The 18,397-nt window shown below is 61.2% G+C and overlaps 1 protein-coding gene across 1 annotated transcript; it reads right to left on the reverse strand.

Moving 5' to 3' along the window:
• Nucleotides 1-937: 937 nt before the first annotated feature.
• STX1A (syntaxin 1A) lies at nucleotides 938-14,671 on the reverse strand. Its single transcript, XM_056108262.1, has 10 exons — nucleotides 14,586-14,671; nucleotides 7,713-7,790; nucleotides 7,385-7,484; nucleotides 5,222-5,296; nucleotides 4,615-4,688; nucleotides 4,402-4,510; nucleotides 4,207-4,280; nucleotides 3,284-3,421; nucleotides 1,412-1,522; nucleotides 938-1,258 (listed from the first exon to the last, which is right to left on the reverse strand). The coding sequence occupies exons 1-10, from the start codon at nucleotides 14,613-14,615 to the stop codon at nucleotides 1,181-1,183; spliced, it is 867 nt and encodes a 288-aa protein (XP_055964237.1). The 5' UTR covers nucleotides 14,616-14,671; the 3' UTR covers nucleotides 938-1,180.
• Between the last annotated feature and the right edge of the window lie 3,726 nt (nucleotides 14,672-18,397).

Below are 18,397 nucleotides of genomic sequence, written 5' to 3' on the forward strand. Positions count from 1 at the left end.
CTTTGGGAATTGAACTTGGGTTGGTTGTGTGCAAGGCAAACGCCCTACCCCCTGTGTTATCGGACCCATCAGCCTCCTGGGGCATGAAGGCCAAAGGCTCCAAGCCTTATTCCCTAAGACACATTTTCAGCCAGGTACAGATACAAATGTTTATTCTACATAAAAATGTCACAAAATGGGCAGCTGGTTGTCCCGAGACCTTTGGTGAGGGGGTTTGGGGGGGGCGGGGTAGCTTTCAAGAAGGCAACACGGACAGAGGTCACAGTCACTGCAGGAGCAAAGCGGAGGGAAAGTGGGGCCCCGGCGACCCCCTGCTGCATGCACCCGCATGCACACTCCCTGCCGCAACAGGAGGGGGCACACTTCTGTGGGGAGCCCCGAGATGCTGGAGAGGAGCCCCTCCCTGGCTGGCTGCCGAATACTGCATCTGAGACACCTGACACCCACGTGGCACATTGATGGGGGACAGCGAGGGTAGGACAGGATTGCAGGCTACAGTGACTTCCCCGAGAGTATGAGAGCAGGGACCAAACTGTCCCAAACATGCAACACAATGGCTTGAGGACCCGATGGGCCTACTGGGAGAGGTGCTCTCCCCCAGCCTCACGGAGTGGCCGTTGGGGGCCTCCAGTCCCCTCCAAGGTACCTGGGACCAGGCCTAGGGCCAAGGGCTTGCTCCCAGGAGCGTGGGAATGTGGGAAGGGGATGGAGGCTGCCCGAGGGGTCTCTGCCCATCAGGGAAAGGAGTCAGCAGCCACCTGGCCATGACGTGGAGCCTCCCTGGCAGTGCTGGGCTGGTAGAGGCTGCGCTGGGCTGTCTCAGGGCCACCCCCCCCCCCAACCTGAAAAGCAGCACCATGTGGCCAGCTGGTCCCCAGGGGACAGCTGGAGAGGACAGGCAGATGGGGTAGGTCAGGAGAACAAAGGGCAGGGAGGGGACTTATGAACCCAGGGCAGCCCTGCCTGGGAGGAGGGGGCATGGGCAGGCCCTGCAGCTGTCCCTTGCTGCCCCCGCCTCTTCTGTACAGACACACACGGTCACCACGATCATGCACACAACGGCTCAGGCAGGCGGGGGCAAAGGCCCAGTGGCAGGGGCGGGGAGGAGTAGGCAGGGAGGAGGCAGCAGCCAGGGGCCACTCAGGGTGGACGATCCAGAGGAATGGCAGGCGGGTGGCGTCTAACCAAAGATGCCCCCAAAGGTGGAGGCGATGATGATGCCCAGGATCACACAGCATATGATGATCATGATCTTCTTCTGCACCGGGAAGAGATGGGGGCTCAGTCCAGGGGACAGGGCTACGGATGACCACACGACAGAGAAGGGGCTTTGCTCTGGACAGAACACTGAGGGCTGAATGTTCTGAGCAAAGTGGACAGTTTAGGGGGGCTCAGAGTTTGGGCTACTGACCCGGCGAGCCTTGCTCTGGTACTTGACGGCCTTCTTGGTGTCCGACACAGCCCTCTCCACATAGTCCACCGAGTGTTCCACGTTATACTCGATCCTGTCAATCATCTCCCCCTGCAGGGCCATGGGCCACCAGAGCTCCAGGGGGCAGCCCCTCGGAGTAAGGTGGGGGACTTCTCAGGATTGGGCTTTGTGAAAGTGCCCTAAGGTTGGAGAGAGAAGGGGACATGAGGATGGGCAGGGGCTTCTCCCCCATGCCCTCCAGGCCAGATCCGAGGCAGCGCCCACTGTTCCCCCAGAGCTGCCCGTCTGGGGAGGGAAAGGACTGTGCAGGCTGGGGAGCAGGGTGGGGGCCACGCGGAGCCCAGTGGCGGACAGGAAAGCAAGGTAGCCAGGGCTGGGCCAGAACCAGGGGACCATGGGGAACCCCCGGCTCCACCTTCCCAGATGTAAGGGTTCCCGTCACTCTATTCCCTTGGAGCCTGCTCTGAGCCCCACCACGGAGCACTCTCCAGGGCAGGCCGCAGAAGCTTCCTCATCCCACCTGCTTCCTAACTTGGTCCTGCAAGACCCTGAAACCTAGAAGACATTCAGACGCCCACCCCATCCTGTGCTATCTGCCCTCCCACCACAGACCTCCCTCCTGCTCCTCAAACAAGCCACTGGGCTGGCATGGCTGGACCCTCAGCCTGGCAGCCCTCTCGTCCCAGAGAGGCCCTCCCAGGATACCCCATTCAAAGTGGCCGCCATCATTATCCTGGTGTAATTCCACACATTGCCCTTGGCCTAGGTACATCGGCATCACCCTTGAGATTATTAGAAATGCTAGTTCATGGGGCTGGGGCGATAGCACAGTGAGGAGGGCACTTGTCTTGCACACCGCCAACTAGATTCGATTTCCAGCATCTCTTAGGATCCCCTGAGCAATGCTGGGAGTAATTCCTAAATGCTGAGCCAGGAGTAACCCCTGGAGCACTGTCCGGTATGGCCCAGAAACCAGAACAAAACAAAACAAAAGACAGGGCCAGAGTGATAGTACAGTGGTCAAGGTGCCTGTCTCACATGCGGCACACCCAGGTTCGATCCCAGCATCCCATACGATCCCAGCATCCCATATGGTTCCCTGGCCCCTCCAGGAGTGATTCCTGAGCTTAAAGCCATGAGTAACCCCTGAGCACCCCTGGGAGTGGTCAAAAAAAAAAAAAAACAGAACAAGTTCAGGGCTGGGGAGAGAGTTCAATGTGCTGAGCCTATGTCCTGCATGCACAAGGCCTGGGTTTGCTCCCTGGCACTGCACAGGGTCCCCGAATACTGCAGGGAGTAGCCTTCGAGCACCAACAGGTATGGGCCCCCCCAAACCAAAAAAGGAATATAAATTCAGTGGCACCCACCCACCCACTAATCTCTGGGAACTGGGAAACATAATGGGCATGCCGCAAGATTTTGGGGTGTTTCGTTTTCCAAGTCTGAGAAGCTTGAACAGTTGCCTTAGGCCTGGCACAAGAGAAAACATTCTGTCCTTCCCTGCTGCGGCCCTTTCATCAAACTCACATGCATTCCAGGGAGCAGGCCCTCCGCTGTCTGGGTCACTTCTAAGCCTGCCTGGGATCCACAGTGCCCATGAGACAAACCATTGGCAACAGACAGGGCGAGCTGGGCGTGGGGGGCTGGGGCCATGCAGGGCCAAGCAGAGCCATGCAGAGAAGGGTCAGGTAGTTTCTAAAGGGTGGCTGGTTACCTGGACACTCAGGCCCTCCCCGGCAGGGCAGCATGTCGGGCAGAAATGGGAAGGGTTAGTTCAGCCCTGGGGGGGATGAGGAGGGCTGGGGACACTGTGGGGGTGGGGCACTGGGGTGTCCTGCCAGGGGTGTGTACCTGGCTCTCCACCAGCATGGCCATGTCCATGAACATGTCATGCAGCTCCCGGATGCTGTTCTCCAGCTTGATGATCTCACTGTGCCGCGTCTCGATCTCGCTCAGAGCCTGCTTCGAGATGCTGGAGTCCATGATGATCTGGGGAATGGCGTAGGGCTCTGTGCTGGGACCCGGGGGGAGAGGACCAGGACAGAGGCAGGCCACGGCAGCTGGGACCGACCATGGCCTGGGCAGAATGTTCCAGAAGCAGGCCTTGAACCCTCCCCACTTCCTCCTGGTTGTCTGCAATTTTTCTTTTTTTTTGCTTTCTGGGTCACACCTGGAGATGCACAGGGGTTACTCCTGGCTCTGCACTCAGGAATTACTCCTGGTGGTACTCAGGGGACCATATGGAATGTTGGGAATTGAACCCAGGTCGGCCGTGTGCAAGGCAAACACCCTACCCGTTGTGCTATGCTCCAGCCCGTCTGCAAATTTCTTGGGGGTAGATTTCCCATCTGTGGGGTGGGGCTATGAACACATCTGCCCTTGGCTCACAGCTGCTCAGCACCACTATACAGAGCCCGGCACAGCACCCCAAGGACCCACGACTGGGCCAAACTTTGCCCACCCTCCCGCCAATTCTCTTCCCTCCCCTCCGACTGTGTAACTGCTACCACCTTCAGAAGCCCTCCTGGGGCAGGGTCCAGCAGAGGGTCCTGACCCGTGCAGTAAGGGTAGTAAGGTAGCAGGCCCCACTGGAAGGGATCCGGAGGCAGAAGTCTGTCTGCTTCTCCCTTTGCCACTAACTTAGCTGACCTCCGTGTGGCTACTTGGCCTCACTGGACAGCTCAACCTTTTCTGAAATCTACTGCCAGGTAGCTGTCCCAATGCACAGCCCCTGCCCAGGGATTCCCAGTGGAAAGGGCGGCGTCCGTTCTCACCCCGGAGGCAAAAATGGCCGGGTTGCCACTCTCCAGCATGTCCTCCAGCTCCTCACTGGTCGTGGTCCTGCCGGCTGAAGCCAGAGCAAGCAGTGAGCCGAGAGGACCCCCGGAGAGGCAGCGGCTGCCCCGCCCCTTCAGCCTGACCCCGCCCATCAGACATAGCCCCGCCCACCCGGCCCCGCCCCTCGTTACTGATCTCCAGCTGCCTCTGGATGCGGCCCTTGCAGCGCTCGCGGTAGTCGGACTGTGTGGCGTTGTACTCGGACATGACCTCCACAAACTTCCGCGACAGTGTGGAGTGCTGCGGGGTGGAGACGGGGGTCGTGGTGGGGCATCAGGCCCGCCCCCTCCCCGCCCACGGGGGCGGAGCCCCCGTCCCCGCCCCGCCGGCCCAAAGGTCCGTACCTGCGTCTTCCGGATCCGCAGGTCCGCGGACGAGCGGTTCAGACCCTCCTCCTGCTCGATGCTCTGCTCGATGCCTGGAGGAACCGACGGCTGCTGAGCCCGAGGCTGCCCTACTCGCCACTGCCGCCTACTGCCACCCCCAGGATTTGCACGAGACCTCGGGGGCCCGCTAGGGCCAGGACGAGCGCCACCAAGCCCCTCCCGGCAAAGGCCCGCCCACCTGCGCTCTCGGGTGTGAGACACCCACATACTACGCGCAGGGTTAGAAGGCTGAGCACCCAGCAACGGGGCGTGCCTCGCCTGCTGTGTGCACATCGGTTCCCAGTGGGGGTTTCTGGGTGGGGGCTGGTGGTCTGGACTTCCTTTTACCCTCTTTAGCTTAAGAGGGCGGGCGGTACCCTAGCTAGCAGCACTCCAGGAGCATGTCTTGAGCATCTGGTCAAGGCCCTGTCCAAAGCATGGCACAAATGGACCCATCTGAGTAGCTGTGGAGACTGGGCATCTGCTGGCACCCTTGTTAAGGGAGCAAAATCCCACGGATTTGCTCAGAGTTGGAAAAAACCCCCGTGGGCTGCCTGGAGGAAGCAGGCGTGGCGCCCAGACTCACTCTTTAACTTGGAGCGAACTTTGTTGGCAGTCTTCTTTATGTCAGACATGAGTTCCTCCAGCTCCTCCTTCGTCTCTGGGGAGGCAGACAAGTGTGGAGTGGCGGGGAGACACCCCGGGTTTCCCTCCTTCCTGGGGTAAGGCACTCAGCCTGCCTTGCGATCCCCAGCCAGGAAGTGAAGCCTCCTTCCTCGAGGTTCCCCACCCCCTGCAGATAACAGATGGGTCTAAATTTAAGGCAGACAACCGTGGAGCAGCTGGTGATGCTGGAGCTGGCACTGGGGAACATTTACTTGGTCCCTGCATGAGCTGAAGTGGTGGATGTGGGTTCACCCAGCATTACCTGATGGCTGCAGGGGGCTGAGGGGGGAAGCCCCCCACTCTCGCCAGTGGGGCCCCTCGCCGGAGCCAGAAGCCAGCTCCCCACTTCTAAAGGCTCATTCAACTCCGGGAGGGGACAGAGCTTCAGAGCTTGTTCTCCAGGAGGATGCACCTGCTGGATACCCAGCGAGTACTGGAGGGGGGGGGGAGGGGGGGTTGAGGAACCAGGAGGCTCTTGGCGAGGGTGGGCGCTGATGGAGAAGTTCCAATGGGCAGGCCACTGGGGCACAGCGCCCATGAGGTGGCCGGGAGCTGGGAGCACCTGGGGGTGTGGTCTCACTGGCTCCTGAGGCAGGGGTGGGGGGAACCCGCTGCCCCATTCTCCCTACTCTGAGAAAGAGGGATTGGCTGGTAAAGTGGGAGCAAGCCTGCTTCCCTGGGGGGGGGGGGTGCGCATCTATAATCCCCAGCTCCAGGGCGCCACACCCAGAGGGAGACACACAAACGAAAGCAGCTCCCAGCTTCTGCACACCCTCGGCTCCCCGGGGGCCTGGGCAACCCAGCCAGGAGGGCCACCCCTGGGAGATCCCTCCCAAGAGGCACGTGCACCAGGCGAGTGGGGGGCTTCAGGGAGCGGAGGAGGGCGCTTCATTCCACCCAACAAAGGAAAAACTTGGTTCCCAGCTGCTCTGACGTCTTCAGCCACTTTTGCTCAGACCCAAAATAGCCCAGCCCGGATGGCAGCCCCCAGAGGAGCCGACAGGGAGCCTTGGCCGGGAAGCCCGCTCGCTCGCAGCTGCCAACTTCCCCGACTGCGTCCCCCACTGCCCCTTCCCGCGACCCGCCCGGGCACCTAGCGCACGGCAGGAACTTCCGGCCACCCCTCCTGGCTGAGCTCGGGCCGATTATGAACTGGTCCCACTGACTGTAGGTGTCAGGGCATGGGTCCAGGGGAGCAGGAGCACGGGGAGCCTTCGCCCCCAGCAGTCCTGTCTGGGCGTGTGGATGGCGGGGCCCGCGGTGACTTCCTGGAGCCCGGAGAATGCCCGGCTCCGGGGTCCGCGTGGCCAGTGCCAGGGCTGCAGCTCCCTCCGGAAGCGCGGTCTGCTCGGCCACTCTGCCCTCCCACTGTGCTGCCGCCTCACAGCCGCCATCTGCTCTCCAGGAGAGGGAGCCGGGCTGCCGGCCCCTGGGGATCCCAGACAACTCCCTCTCCCGGGAGAAAGGGGTGCAGCCAGTCCCCGCACCCACGGGCGGGACTAGTCTCCCGGCCCCGCCCACCTCCCAGGGGACCTAAGCAGGAAGCCCCAGCTGGGGGTAGGAGGGGCTGGGGAGGGGGGGTGTCCCCGGGTGGGGTTGCAGAACTGTTTATCATCTTTGTTTGTTTTTTCATTTGGGACTCACTTTAGAAAAAAAAAAACACTTTGTAGGGGTGTGTTTTTCTAATTATTTACAGTTTCATGCACAAGTTCTGATGTGATTTATCTATTAGTTTCGTCTTTTGTCCCTAAAAGTCCAAAACTGAATGTTATGCTTTCCATATGTACAACTGTATCTGCTTTTTAAAAATCCGTACAGACGGTATTTATTATTGTTTACTCGAGCTCTCGTCAGAGTCTTGTTCCTTTTTTTTTTCCCTATTGTATTTCTGAATTCTGCACGCCCAGGATGACTCCTGGAGGCTCAGAGCACCCTACGGGATACCGGGATGGAGCCCGGGTTGGACGGGTGCCAGGCAAGTGCCCTCCCGGCAGGGGATTCTCTGCAGGCTTCCCCCAGAGGCCTCCCCCACTGAGCTAGCATGAGGGGTGCCGGGGGTCCCCCACCAGACCAGGACACTCACTCTCGTCGGGGTTGGGGGAGGCCAGGATGGCGCTGTGTTTCCGCTTCACCTCCTCCACGTTCTCCGAGATGCTGTCGATGAAGCCCCGGATCTCCTCCACCTGCACACCAAGGCAGGGGGTCAGGGGGAGACTCCAAGGCCCCCCAGGCAGGCTGCAGTCAAGGCTCAGGGACTCAGGGACAGGGATGACGGGAGGGGCCCAGCTCCCCTCGGCTTCACTCTCTGCAGCTTCAAAAGGGTTTAGCAGAGACAGGTGGGGCCCATCCAGGCCACCCTGGGGGGGTGTCTGCCAGGGGGGCAGGGAGATGGAGGTTGCTACCACTCTCACCTGCTCGAAGAACTCATCCATGAAACGGTCTCGATCCACAGTGACAGTGACATCGTCGTCATCATCGCTGTCCTTGGCCTGCATGAGGGTGGGGGGCACATGTGAGCAGAACTCCGGCATCCCTGGACCCTGTGCCCTACATCCACCCAGAGCGGGCAGCCACTCCTAGCCACAGAGACGAGCTGGGGACACTGCCAGGTGACAGATACACAGCCCCCTCCAGGCAAGACCCTGGGGCCTTGCCATCAACCCCCATTCCCCTCTGGAATATCCAGGGGAGCAAGCCTTTACTTATCACAGCCTGTGGCTGCGGCCTGAGGTGAGCTTTGCCTCTGCCCTGAGGTGGCCCTGAGCACCCAGACCCCAGGCAGGACACTGGACATGTGGTAATTCCGCCCCAAAGACCCTGAGTCTCACTGACAGTCCCTTTTTTTTTTTTTTTTGCTTTTTGGGTCACACCCAGCGAAGCTCAGGGGTTATTCCTGACTCTGCACTCAGGAATTACTCCTGGCAGTGCTCAGGGGACCATATGGGATGCTGGGCATTGAACCCGGGTTGGCCGTGTGCAAGGCAAACGCCCTACCCGCTGTGCTATCGCTTCAGCCCTTAGTCCCTTATTTTGAGGGGGGAGCAGTGTCCACTTCTGGCTGGTACTTGGCCAGGTTTCAGAGGTGCTGGGGGTACAACCCAGGACCTACTCAGTCCCTTGAGCTCTTTCCCTGGTCCTGGCCTTGCCAGTTTTGTTTTCATGCTTTGTTTTGCTTTGTGTATGACTGTCTCTTCAAGATACCAAAAGGTGCAGGGGTGGAACCCGGGGCTCCCAGGCAAGTGTGCCAGTCCTGCGTGTCAGTCCCCACGGGGACCCGCAGCTGAGCTCAGCGGCCGATCCACATGGCCTTCAGCTTGGGAGCCGGCCTAAGATCTCAGGCTCGGGTCCCGTCCCCCGCCAACCCCCCACCCCAGGAGTAACCCAGAGAAAAGGGGACTGACTTCCCCTGTTTCCAAGACGCCCGCCTGGTTCAGTGCCAGCGCCCTGTAGCCCTGTAGTGGGTGCCGTGGCCAAGGGCTTCGCAGGTAGTGACTCTTGTCCACTGGCCCGGACCTGCTGAAGCCAAAGATGCAGGGAGCGGCAGGGGCTGAGTGCGCAGAGTACCCTCTGCACGCAGGGGCCCAGGTCCCATCCTCAGCACACATAACCAAGCATGCACAGGGCAAAGGTGTCGGGGGCGGAACACCCAGTAGCCCCTGGCCTCCCCCATTCAGTGGGGAAGGGGCGCTGCGTCTGGCCTGGACTGGTTGTTCCCCTTTTTCCCACCCCAAACTCCGGGATGTTTGCTGGGCTGAGAAATTAGGACAGCGAGGCTGGCTGGAGGGAGAAGCCGAGAAAAGGGGGGGAGCACAGCGTGTTCCGGAAGGGCTGTGCGGGGGCTCCTGGGGTCTGACTGCTCCACTGGAGTGGGGGCCGGGAGGAGAGGGGGCTGGTGGGGAGCGCGCGGGAGGGAGGCAGTCGGGAGGGGCCCCCTCTCCTTGAGGGATCACACCTCCTCCCCCAGCAGCTAAAATAAATCCGGCTCCACAAGAGCCTGTGGCAGCTACCAGGTGGCCCCCCTCCCCCGCGGGCCCACCCGGGCCTCAGCGCCTCGAGGAGCCATTTCCGCCTGAGCCACAGAGCTGAGCCCTCCAGGCGGGCACAGCCCCCCACCGGGGTCCAAGACCCCAAGGCCAGGGCCACGGGCAGCCTCAGCCAGACCCTCGACTCATCGTCTCTGCCCACCCGCAGGCTGTGGCCTCCAGGACTGCAGCACACACGGGGCACTCTCTCTGGAGGGCAGAACTGGCGTCTGGGTTTTTTTTCTGCTTTTTGGGTCACACCCAGCGGTGCACAGAGGTTACTCCTGGCTCTGCACTCAGAAGTCACTCCTGGCGGTGCTCAGGGGACCATATGGGATGCTGGGAATCGAACCCAGGTCGGCCACATGCAAGGCAAACGCCCTACCCGCTGTGCTATCGCTCCAGCCTCTGGCGTCTGGGTTTGGACGGAGATCTAGGCTGGGAGCCGCCACTCCAGAGTGTGGCAATTCAAATTTACCCAACAGCCAGTGTGGGGCTCAGGGACTGGCCTCAGTGCCTTGGTCAAACCAACTGCAGCTGGGGGGGGAGGGGGCAGAGAGATAGTACAGTGGGGAGGGCGCTTGCCTTGCATGTGGCTGACCCGGGTTCGAACCCCGGCATCCCATAGGGTTTCCCTGAGCACTGTCAGGAGTGAGTCCTGAGTGCAGAGCCAGGAGGAACCCATGAGCACCGCTGGGTGTGACACCAATAAGAAAAAGGAAAAAAAAAACACAGTTTTTAGAAACCAGGGATATAGTACAGCAGGTAAGTCACTTTCCTTGCTTAAGGCTGACCCTGGCACTGTATATGATCCCTGGAAGTGATCCCTGAGCACAAAGCCAGGAGTAAGTCCTGAGCACTGCTGGATATGGATTCTCCCCCAAAATATAAAGTTTCTAGAACAAATCAGAATGAACGGAGGGGATAAGACCATTAAGGGTGGGTTTTTTTTCCCACATCTATGAACGGGAATCCCAGACTGCAGTGTCCTGGGGTTCCAGGGCCTGGGGGTCCTACTCACAGTGTCCTGGGGTCCCAGGGCTGGCTCCCAGGACTGAGGGCCAGGGTGTGGCATCTCTACCGTCCACTGCACTGACTGTCCCAGCATTGGCCGATCACCTCAGCAGCCCTCAGATGGAGGCAGGGCCCCTGGCTGAGTGTGGGCCCCTTTGGCAGAAGCTCCTGGGTTCTGGGGCCCCTGGAGCCAGAGCGGTCTTCCCGGGTTCAGTGGGGGGGGGGGGGGGGGAAACCCTGTCCACAGGACCGTTTCTGTCCCTCCTCCTTCGTGACTAATCAAAGGCAGGACCAGCAGTCCCGCAGGGCAGGCAGTCAGGGGTGCCCAGGGCCAGACTCTACAGATAAGAACACCTCCCCTTGGTTCTCCCCACTGGTAGCCCTGGACCAGCAGTCCCCAGGGTAGCCAGGCAGGTGGCTCCAGTCTTGGGTGTGAGGATAGCAGCACAAGGGAATGGGGGTAGAGTGGCACCGAGCCTGCTCTTATTTTTCATTTCTTCTCCTTCATTTATTTCCTTTGGGTTTTGTGCCCCACCCAGCAGTGCTCAGGGCTGACTCCTGATTCTGCTCAGGGACCACTCTTGGCGGTGCTCAAGGCTGACTCCTGACTGTGCTCAGGGATGACTCTTAGCGGTGCTCGGAGCTGATTCCTGATTCTGTGCTCAGGGATCACTCTTGGCGATGCTCAGGGATCACTCTTGGCAGTGCTCAAGGCTGACTCCTGACTCTGTGCTCAGGGACCACTCCTGGTGGTGCTCGGGGCTGACTTCTGACTCTGTGCTCAAGGACCACTCCTGGCGGTGCTCAGGGTGTTCTGGGCTTAGCTGAGTGCAAGGCAAGCGCCTTCCCACTGTCCTGTCTCCCTGATCTCATTTCTTTCTTTTTTAGGTTCACATTTGGCAGTGCTTAGGGGTTACCTTGACTCTGCCCTCAGGAATCACCCCTGGTGGTGCTCCAAGGACCATACAGGATGCCAAGGATTGAACCCAGGTAGCCATGTGCAAGGCAAATGCCCTCCCTGCTGGACTACTCCAGATCCTCTGGTCTCATTTCTTTATTTAATTAAATTTATTTATTGGGTTTTGGGTCCACACCCCATGATACTAAGGGCTGATTCCCAGCACTGCACCCAGAGATCACTCCTGGCAGAGCGCAGGGCACCATCTGGGGTGCTGGTGATCAAACCCGGGTCAGCTGTGTGCACAGCTATGGCTCCAGCTGCGTTTCTTTTAGAGAGGAAGTGAGCAGGAGGAAGACCCACAGCTCAGAGCTTCTCATGCCTGAGGACAGATCCAAAGACATTAGTGGCTTTCTTCCATTTTCTTGGGGGCTTGGGGCCACACTGGGCAGTGCTCAGGAGGGGGTCGACTCCAGGGGTGTTTGGGGGCCCTATGCAGTGCTGGAGCCAAGGTAGGGCTGCAGGCCAGGCCAGCGCCACCCCCCTGCACTCTTTCCAACCTGTGACGCCTGAATCACCACTGATGTCAACTGTGGGGTTCAAAACCGCTGGTTGAAGGCATGAACCTGCCTGGGGGGTTCCCCAGTCTCTCCCGGGCAATGAGAAAAAGCCTGGGGCCTGGAGCAATAGTCCAGAGAGGCTCCTGCCTGTGTGCAGCCGACCTGGACTCAGTCCCCGGGGCCACATCTGGTTACCCGAGCCCCAAGCACAGAGCTAGGAGTGCTCACACCCGAGAGTCACACTGGGTGTGGCCAAAAAAAACCCCAAAACTGGTGGGCAAAGGTGGGTGGGCCACCCAGCCAGACCTGCTTCAGACCAGGGGTCAGGAGCACCCCAGCCTAGGGGCTGGGCCCTGCGTGTCCCCCTTTGCCCCCTGCCAGGGCTGGCTGTCCCCACCCCCCACCTCTATGCCCTCTGCCACCTGCTGTAGTTCCCATGGTCCCCAGGGCCCAGCACGTCCATCCCACCCACCCTAGGCCCGGCGAGGGGTGGCCAGCTCCGTGGAAGGAGGGGCACGAGGGGGGTCTGGAGACTGGCATCACTCAGCCTGGAGTCCCGACCAGTGGGGCTTGGGGCCCTGTGGGGAGGTCCCAAGGTGCCTGGCCTGCAGGCAGGGGCAGCCGCTGAGGGGAGCAGGGCTGGAGGCGGCTGCAGGGCTGGGCCGGCCTCAGCTCCGAGGAAACGCGCCAGCTCCTTCCGAGTGTGACTTTTATAAATAAGCTCCCTCGCTTCCCTTCCAAATGTGCTGGTGTCGGGGGGAGGCGGGGGTGGGGGCCCACACCGGCCCTGGCAGCACCTCTCGGGTCCCAGGGCTCTGGGGCGGAAAGCTCGACTCTCGGAGGTCAAGGGCTCCCCCAAACGTGGAGTAGTCAGGAGACCAGTGACACCCCCTCCTGCTTTTGCATGCCGAGAAACTGGGTTATAGATTTTCCCAGCTTCACATCAGAGCAGGGAGAGGAGGACAGGCAGCGCCCCACCGGAACTGGTCACCCACCCCCCAGGGCTCCAAAGGCCCCCACGGGCAGGCTACTGGGTGGCCTGCAGAGAAAGCCTTGCCGTCCATGAGACTGCCATATTCACTCCTGGGGGGTGACCCTCCAAGGGTAAGAACCAGGCAAAGCCCATTTCTCTCTCTGTCTCTGTCTTTCATGTTTAGGGCACACCCCGTGATGCTCAAGGGTTTCTCCTGGCTCTGCTTAGGAACCTCCCGGTGGTACCAAGCGGACCATATGGGATATGGGATGCCAGGATAGAACCCAGGTGGGTGGCACCTCCCTGCTGGGCCATCCCTCAAGCCCCCCCCCCCACATACAGGCCACCGCTGTCATCTCCGCTCTCCACCCAGCAGAGCCCCGTCCCCCAATGACCGGCTTCCCACACAGACACACACCCGCACCCCGGAGCTGAGATCAGATACTCTCTGACTCAACAGGCCCCAGAAACCTGAGGGAAACCACAGGCGGGTGCCTGTTTCGGCCGTGATTGTTCCTTTGAAACCTCCTGGGGTTTAGCTCTGGGCTTGGCCCTCTGCCAGCAAGAGCCGGCAGCTGGGGGGCTGGGGACAGGACGGTGAAGTCCCCGTGGGGGTGCGGGCTGCAATAAGTTGGGGGGGGGCGCTGGAGGAAAGGCGCCAACACAGAGGACGGGCTGCACGAGCAAAAGCTCCAAGGGCACTTGAACTTTCCCCAAGAGGCCACCGGGGTCTCCGGCGTGGGGCAGCAGAGGGGTCCCCGGGAGCCACCAGCTAGAGCCCCCTAAATGCCGGGTCAGCTGCCGCTGGGTCACCAGGGACTCCGATGGAACTCATCCTCCGGGGCTAGACGCGGGCACCCCTCGTCCCCTTCCCTGCAACCCCCGAATCCAGGGACTGGCCATCCCAAAGGGCACAGCCCCCCTGATCACAAGGAGAGGGGGTTCGAGCTGCGGGGCGGGCTGGAGGGGGGAGCCTGCCAGGCCCGGGATGGGGGTGAGCAAGCGCTGACTCGATACCTTTGTGCATCCTCCTGCTCCCCCAAACCCCGCCCAGGAGCCACACCCCAGGGGCCTCGGAGACACAGGTGGAAAAATAGGTCGGACCGGGCGCGGGCGGCGGGGGTGGGTCTGCCCGGGCGGCCCCCGGCGGCCGGAAGCGGGGCGGGGGCGGGTCTGGGCCCTCGGGGGCCCGCCGGGAGCGGGCGGGAGCCACAGGTGACGGCAGCTACAGGTGCTGGAGGGCGCGGGGGCTCCGGGGGCGGCTCCCCGAGCCAGGGCCGGGCCCCACCCAGGCGTCGTGGTTCCGCGGCGCGCCCCGCGGCGGGCTCCGGGCAGGGGCGCCCCCCCGGCCCTTCCCGCCGGGCCCCGCGTCCCGCGTCCCGCTCCCAGGGAAGGGGGGGGGGCGCAGCGCGAGGACGCGGGGAGGGTGGGCGAGGAGGGTCGGAGAGGGGGCACGACCGGACGAACCACCCGACCGGCTCCCCGGATCGGGGCGGCAGAGTCAGGCTCGGGGGGTCCCGCCACCGGCCTCGGCTCGCCCCTCGAGCCCCCTCCCCAAATCCAGGGGGCTCCGAAAAGTTTATCCAGGACCCCCGGCTCCGGCCCGCTCCGGGGCAACAGGGCAACGGGGCGAGGCGCCCGGGCGCCCGCGACCCCGGCAGGGTCCGAGGGGCGGACCCCGGGCACGGGGGTCCCCGCGGGCAATCCCGCCCGCGCCGGGCCGGGGGCCGCCGAGCTGCAGCGCGGGCCGCGCGGGCCGGGCGGGCTGGGCCGGGCCGGGCCGGGCCGGGCCGGGCCGGGGGCGCGGCCAGACTCACCGTGCGGAGCTCCTGGGTTCGGTCCTTCATGCTCCCGGGAGTGGCAGCGGCGCCGGCTGCAGCCGAGAGAGCCCCGCATGCGCGGAGGCCGCCCCGCGGCTGCGCAGCGCCCGCCCGGCCCCGCCCCGGCCCCCGGGACCCCGGCCCGGCCCCCCGCCCGGCCCGCCCCGCCCCGCCCCGCCCCGCCCCGCGCCGGGAGCGGGGACCCCGGCTCCCCGCCCCGCCGGCTGGGGCCTCCTGTTGCGCCTCTGCGCCGGGACCTGAGCCCTACCCGGGGGACTGGGGGCCCGCGGAGCCTCTTCTCCGCCAACCCCCCCCCCCCCGTTAGACACATCCTGTGTTTTTGGACCCCGAGTCTTCAGTCGCAGAGTTTGGGGGGGAGGGAGAATGTAATTTTATTGCCCCTCCTTCCCCGCCCCCACTAATAATAGAGAAATAAACAAACCACCTGCTCCAGCGGGGACCCTTCAGGCCTTCAGGTGTCCAGCCCCCGAGGCCCACCCCTCTCTCTCCCCCCCCCCATCACCCCACCCAGCCCCAGGGTGGCCCCTTCGTGCCCCAGAGCAGACCTCTTTCCCTTTCCTCAGCTTCTGCAGTAGGCAGTACCCTCTCTATCTGACGACTAGATGCAAGTTGTCCCCAAATCCCAGCCCCAGGCCTGGGGTTGGGGGTTCCATCTAGAAGCTGGGGCAGTGGGTCGTGGGATCCAGCTCCCTGCCCTCTGATGGGAGCGCTGGGACTGACCACAGGATGTGCGTGGAGTGGGGCAGTGACAGCTGGTCCCAGAGTCCCTGTGGGCTTCTTGTCCCAAAGGCCTCCACGCCCCACTGCCCTGACCCAGACCCCCTTGGCCTCAGACCAAACATTCCCCACCTTCTTCCTGACTTTGCCAAGGTGCCACTGTGGCCCTGGGCCAGGCCCCCCCCCCCTCGCTGCCCAGTGTGTCCAGGCTGGCGCGGCTCCCAGACAGTGGCACAGGTTAGCTACTTGGCAGGAGGCTGAGACACTGACAGCCGCCGTCACTCCTTTCCTGCAAAATCTGGCCCAAGAGGCGCTCAAAGTCTGGCAGGAGAGACAGTCACACCCCGTCTGTGACTGGCCTCGGCCCTGAGCGCCACACGCCTTCTCCACCCCCATCCCCAAGTACCTTCCAGTTTGGACCTTCACTGAATATTTTCTGGGGAAGTGTTCTGGAGTTCCATTCTGCATTTAAGGTCCTCCAAGCCTCAGAGAACAGACTCACTCTCTCTCTCTCTCTCTCTCCCTCTCTCTCTCTCATAAATGCATTTATACATAAATGCATTTATATAAAAATTTAAAAACAATATTTGGGGACCCCCCTATAATTAGTCAAGCAGAATAAAGGTATACAGTATATGATACCTGATGATACCTGTTTGTTTTTTTTTTTTTTTTTGCTTTTGGGTCTCACCCAGCGATGCACAGGGATTACTCCTGGCTCTGCACTTAGGAATTACTCCTGGTGGTGCTCGGGGGACCATATGGGATGCTGGGAATCAAACCTAGGTTGTACGCGTGCAAGGCAAATGCCCTACCTGCTGTGCTGTCAGTCCAGTCCCGACAGAACCACTCTTTTTGTTTTTTGGGTCAGGGGTTACTCCTGGCTTTGCACTCACTCCTGGCGGTGCTCGGGGGACCATATGGGATGCTGGGAATTGAACCTGGGTCGGCCGTGTGCAAGGCAAATGCCCTGCCTGCTGTGCTATTGCTCCAGCCCCCCAACAGACCCACTCTTAACTCGCCAGGGTCAAGGGTGAGTTTTAGTGACCTTGGAGGTGGGTGTGGAGGGGCAGGCCGCAGCTGGGCAGAGAAGGGTGTGTGGGGAGGGGAGCACCTGGAGAAGCCCAGGCCCTTGCAGTGGGGTGTGCTCAGAGGTGGGGGCCACGGGCTGGAGGGATGGTACTACTGCAGGTAGGGCCTTGCATGCGGCTGACCTGGGCTGGATTCCCGGCGCTACATATGGTCCCCTGAGCACCGCAGGGAGGGATTCCTGTGCAGAGAGCCAGGAGTAACCCCTGAACACAGCCAGGGGTAGCTCAAAAATAAACAAAAGAAATAAAAAGAGAGGTGGGGAGCCTCATGGGGTACTGACAGGGTCAAGCGCTCACTCCTCCATCAGAGTGCCGCGTGGGCATAGACTTCCACTGACGGCCCATCTGGGGACAGACATGCCCAGACCTTGGTGGGTGAAGCTTTGTCCCTCCGCACAAACTCCCCCAGAGCCCAGGAGAGTTGAGGTGAGCCCAGTAGTCCCACTCCACAGGGGAGAAGCTTTGGAGTGGGGTGGGGTACAGGCCTGTTGAGGACTTCCCCTGAAAGGAGATGGTTGGGGAGGGGGTATCGGAGAAGGTGGCATGTGGGTAAATGCCCAAGGGGGTCAAGGAACCCAGAGGGGGACAGAAGACCAGAGACAAAGTGGGCTTTCAGGACTGAACCCCTGAGGGGGCCAGAATCACTGAAGGGTTTCTGAGGGTGGGGGTGTCAAGGCTGGTTATCAGGGCGCAGGGTGGGGAGCAGACCGATGTCATTGTCAGGGTCACTGAGACAAGTGGCGTCGCTGGTGGCGTCGCTGTCAGATACTGGATAACTTTATTTTGCTTGATTAATTATAGTGGGGTCCCGAAATATTGTTTTGGGGACCTGGGGGCAACTCCTTGTGATACTTGGTAGGATAATTCAATCCTGGGGCCCAGCAGTGCTGGGTGTCAGGGGACTGTGTACTGCCTGGGATTGAACCCGGAGCCTTACGCACACAAGGACCCAATTCTGCTGCCAGTCTCCTCCCCAGCCTTGGACACGTTGTACTTATGTTGATGGTGCCAGGGATCAAACAGGGCCTCACACATGCAAGGCGGGTGCTCGACCCCAGTCACCTCCCAGGTCCCGAATTCTTTTTTTTTTTTTTGGCTTTTTTTGGATCATACCCGGCGATGCTCAGGGGTTACTCCTGGCTCTGCACTCAGGAATCACTCCTGGTGGTGTTCGGGGGACTATATGGGATCCTGGGAATTGAACCCGGGTCAGCCGCGTGCAAGACAAACGCCCTCCCTACTGTGCTATCGCTCCAACGCCAACCCTGAATTTATTTTAATGGCCACGTCCATGGAGAGAAGGGGAACCACAACGGCCTGAGCAGAGGGTTTTGATCTGCTCCTTGGGGAAGTTGGGGTTTCCATTTGCTAAGGTGGGGGGCAGGAGACAAAGGAGGACAGGTGGGGCTGGTCAGTCTGGAGTCAGGGCTTGGACATTAACTCTGAGTTGTCCCTGGGGAGGGACAAAAGACCATTGTGTATCTGAGCCTGGAATTCAGGGACCAGGGGAATACTGGTGGTGGCCAGCGTTGAAGGTTCTGGAAACAAGGGGAGCCCCCCCACCAGGGGCCACAGGGAGGACAACAGAGAGGTTGAGCTTGCTCAAGGGACAGGCACGGGCATCCTTCTGGGCAGCAGAGAGGGCAGAGGCATGCAGGAGATTGGTTTTGTGGCTTCAGAAATAGGTCAGCAGGGAAGGTGCTTGTTTTACCAAACTAGGCCTGGTTTGGTCCCACAAGCACCACCAGGAGTGATTCCCTGAGCACTGCCGGGTGTGGCCCCTGTCCCGTCACTAGCCCTCGGATCCTGTAAGGAAGAGGCTTGCTATAAGGCGAACATCACCATCGGCCCGATGGACAGGCTGCAGCAGGCAGGAGCACATAGGTGTGGTCATGCCAGGACAGAGACCAGGGGGCTCCTCAACACCCGGTGGACACAGGAGGATGGTCAGTGAGTCAATGTAGACTCATTGGCTTGGCT

This window comes from Sorex fumeus, unplaced genomic scaffold (assembly GCF_029834395.1).
Source record: "Sorex fumeus unplaced genomic scaffold, SorFum_2.1 ptg000199l, whole genome shotgun sequence".
Taxonomy (NCBI): Eukaryota; Metazoa; Chordata; class Mammalia; order Eulipotyphla; family Soricidae; genus Sorex; species Sorex fumeus.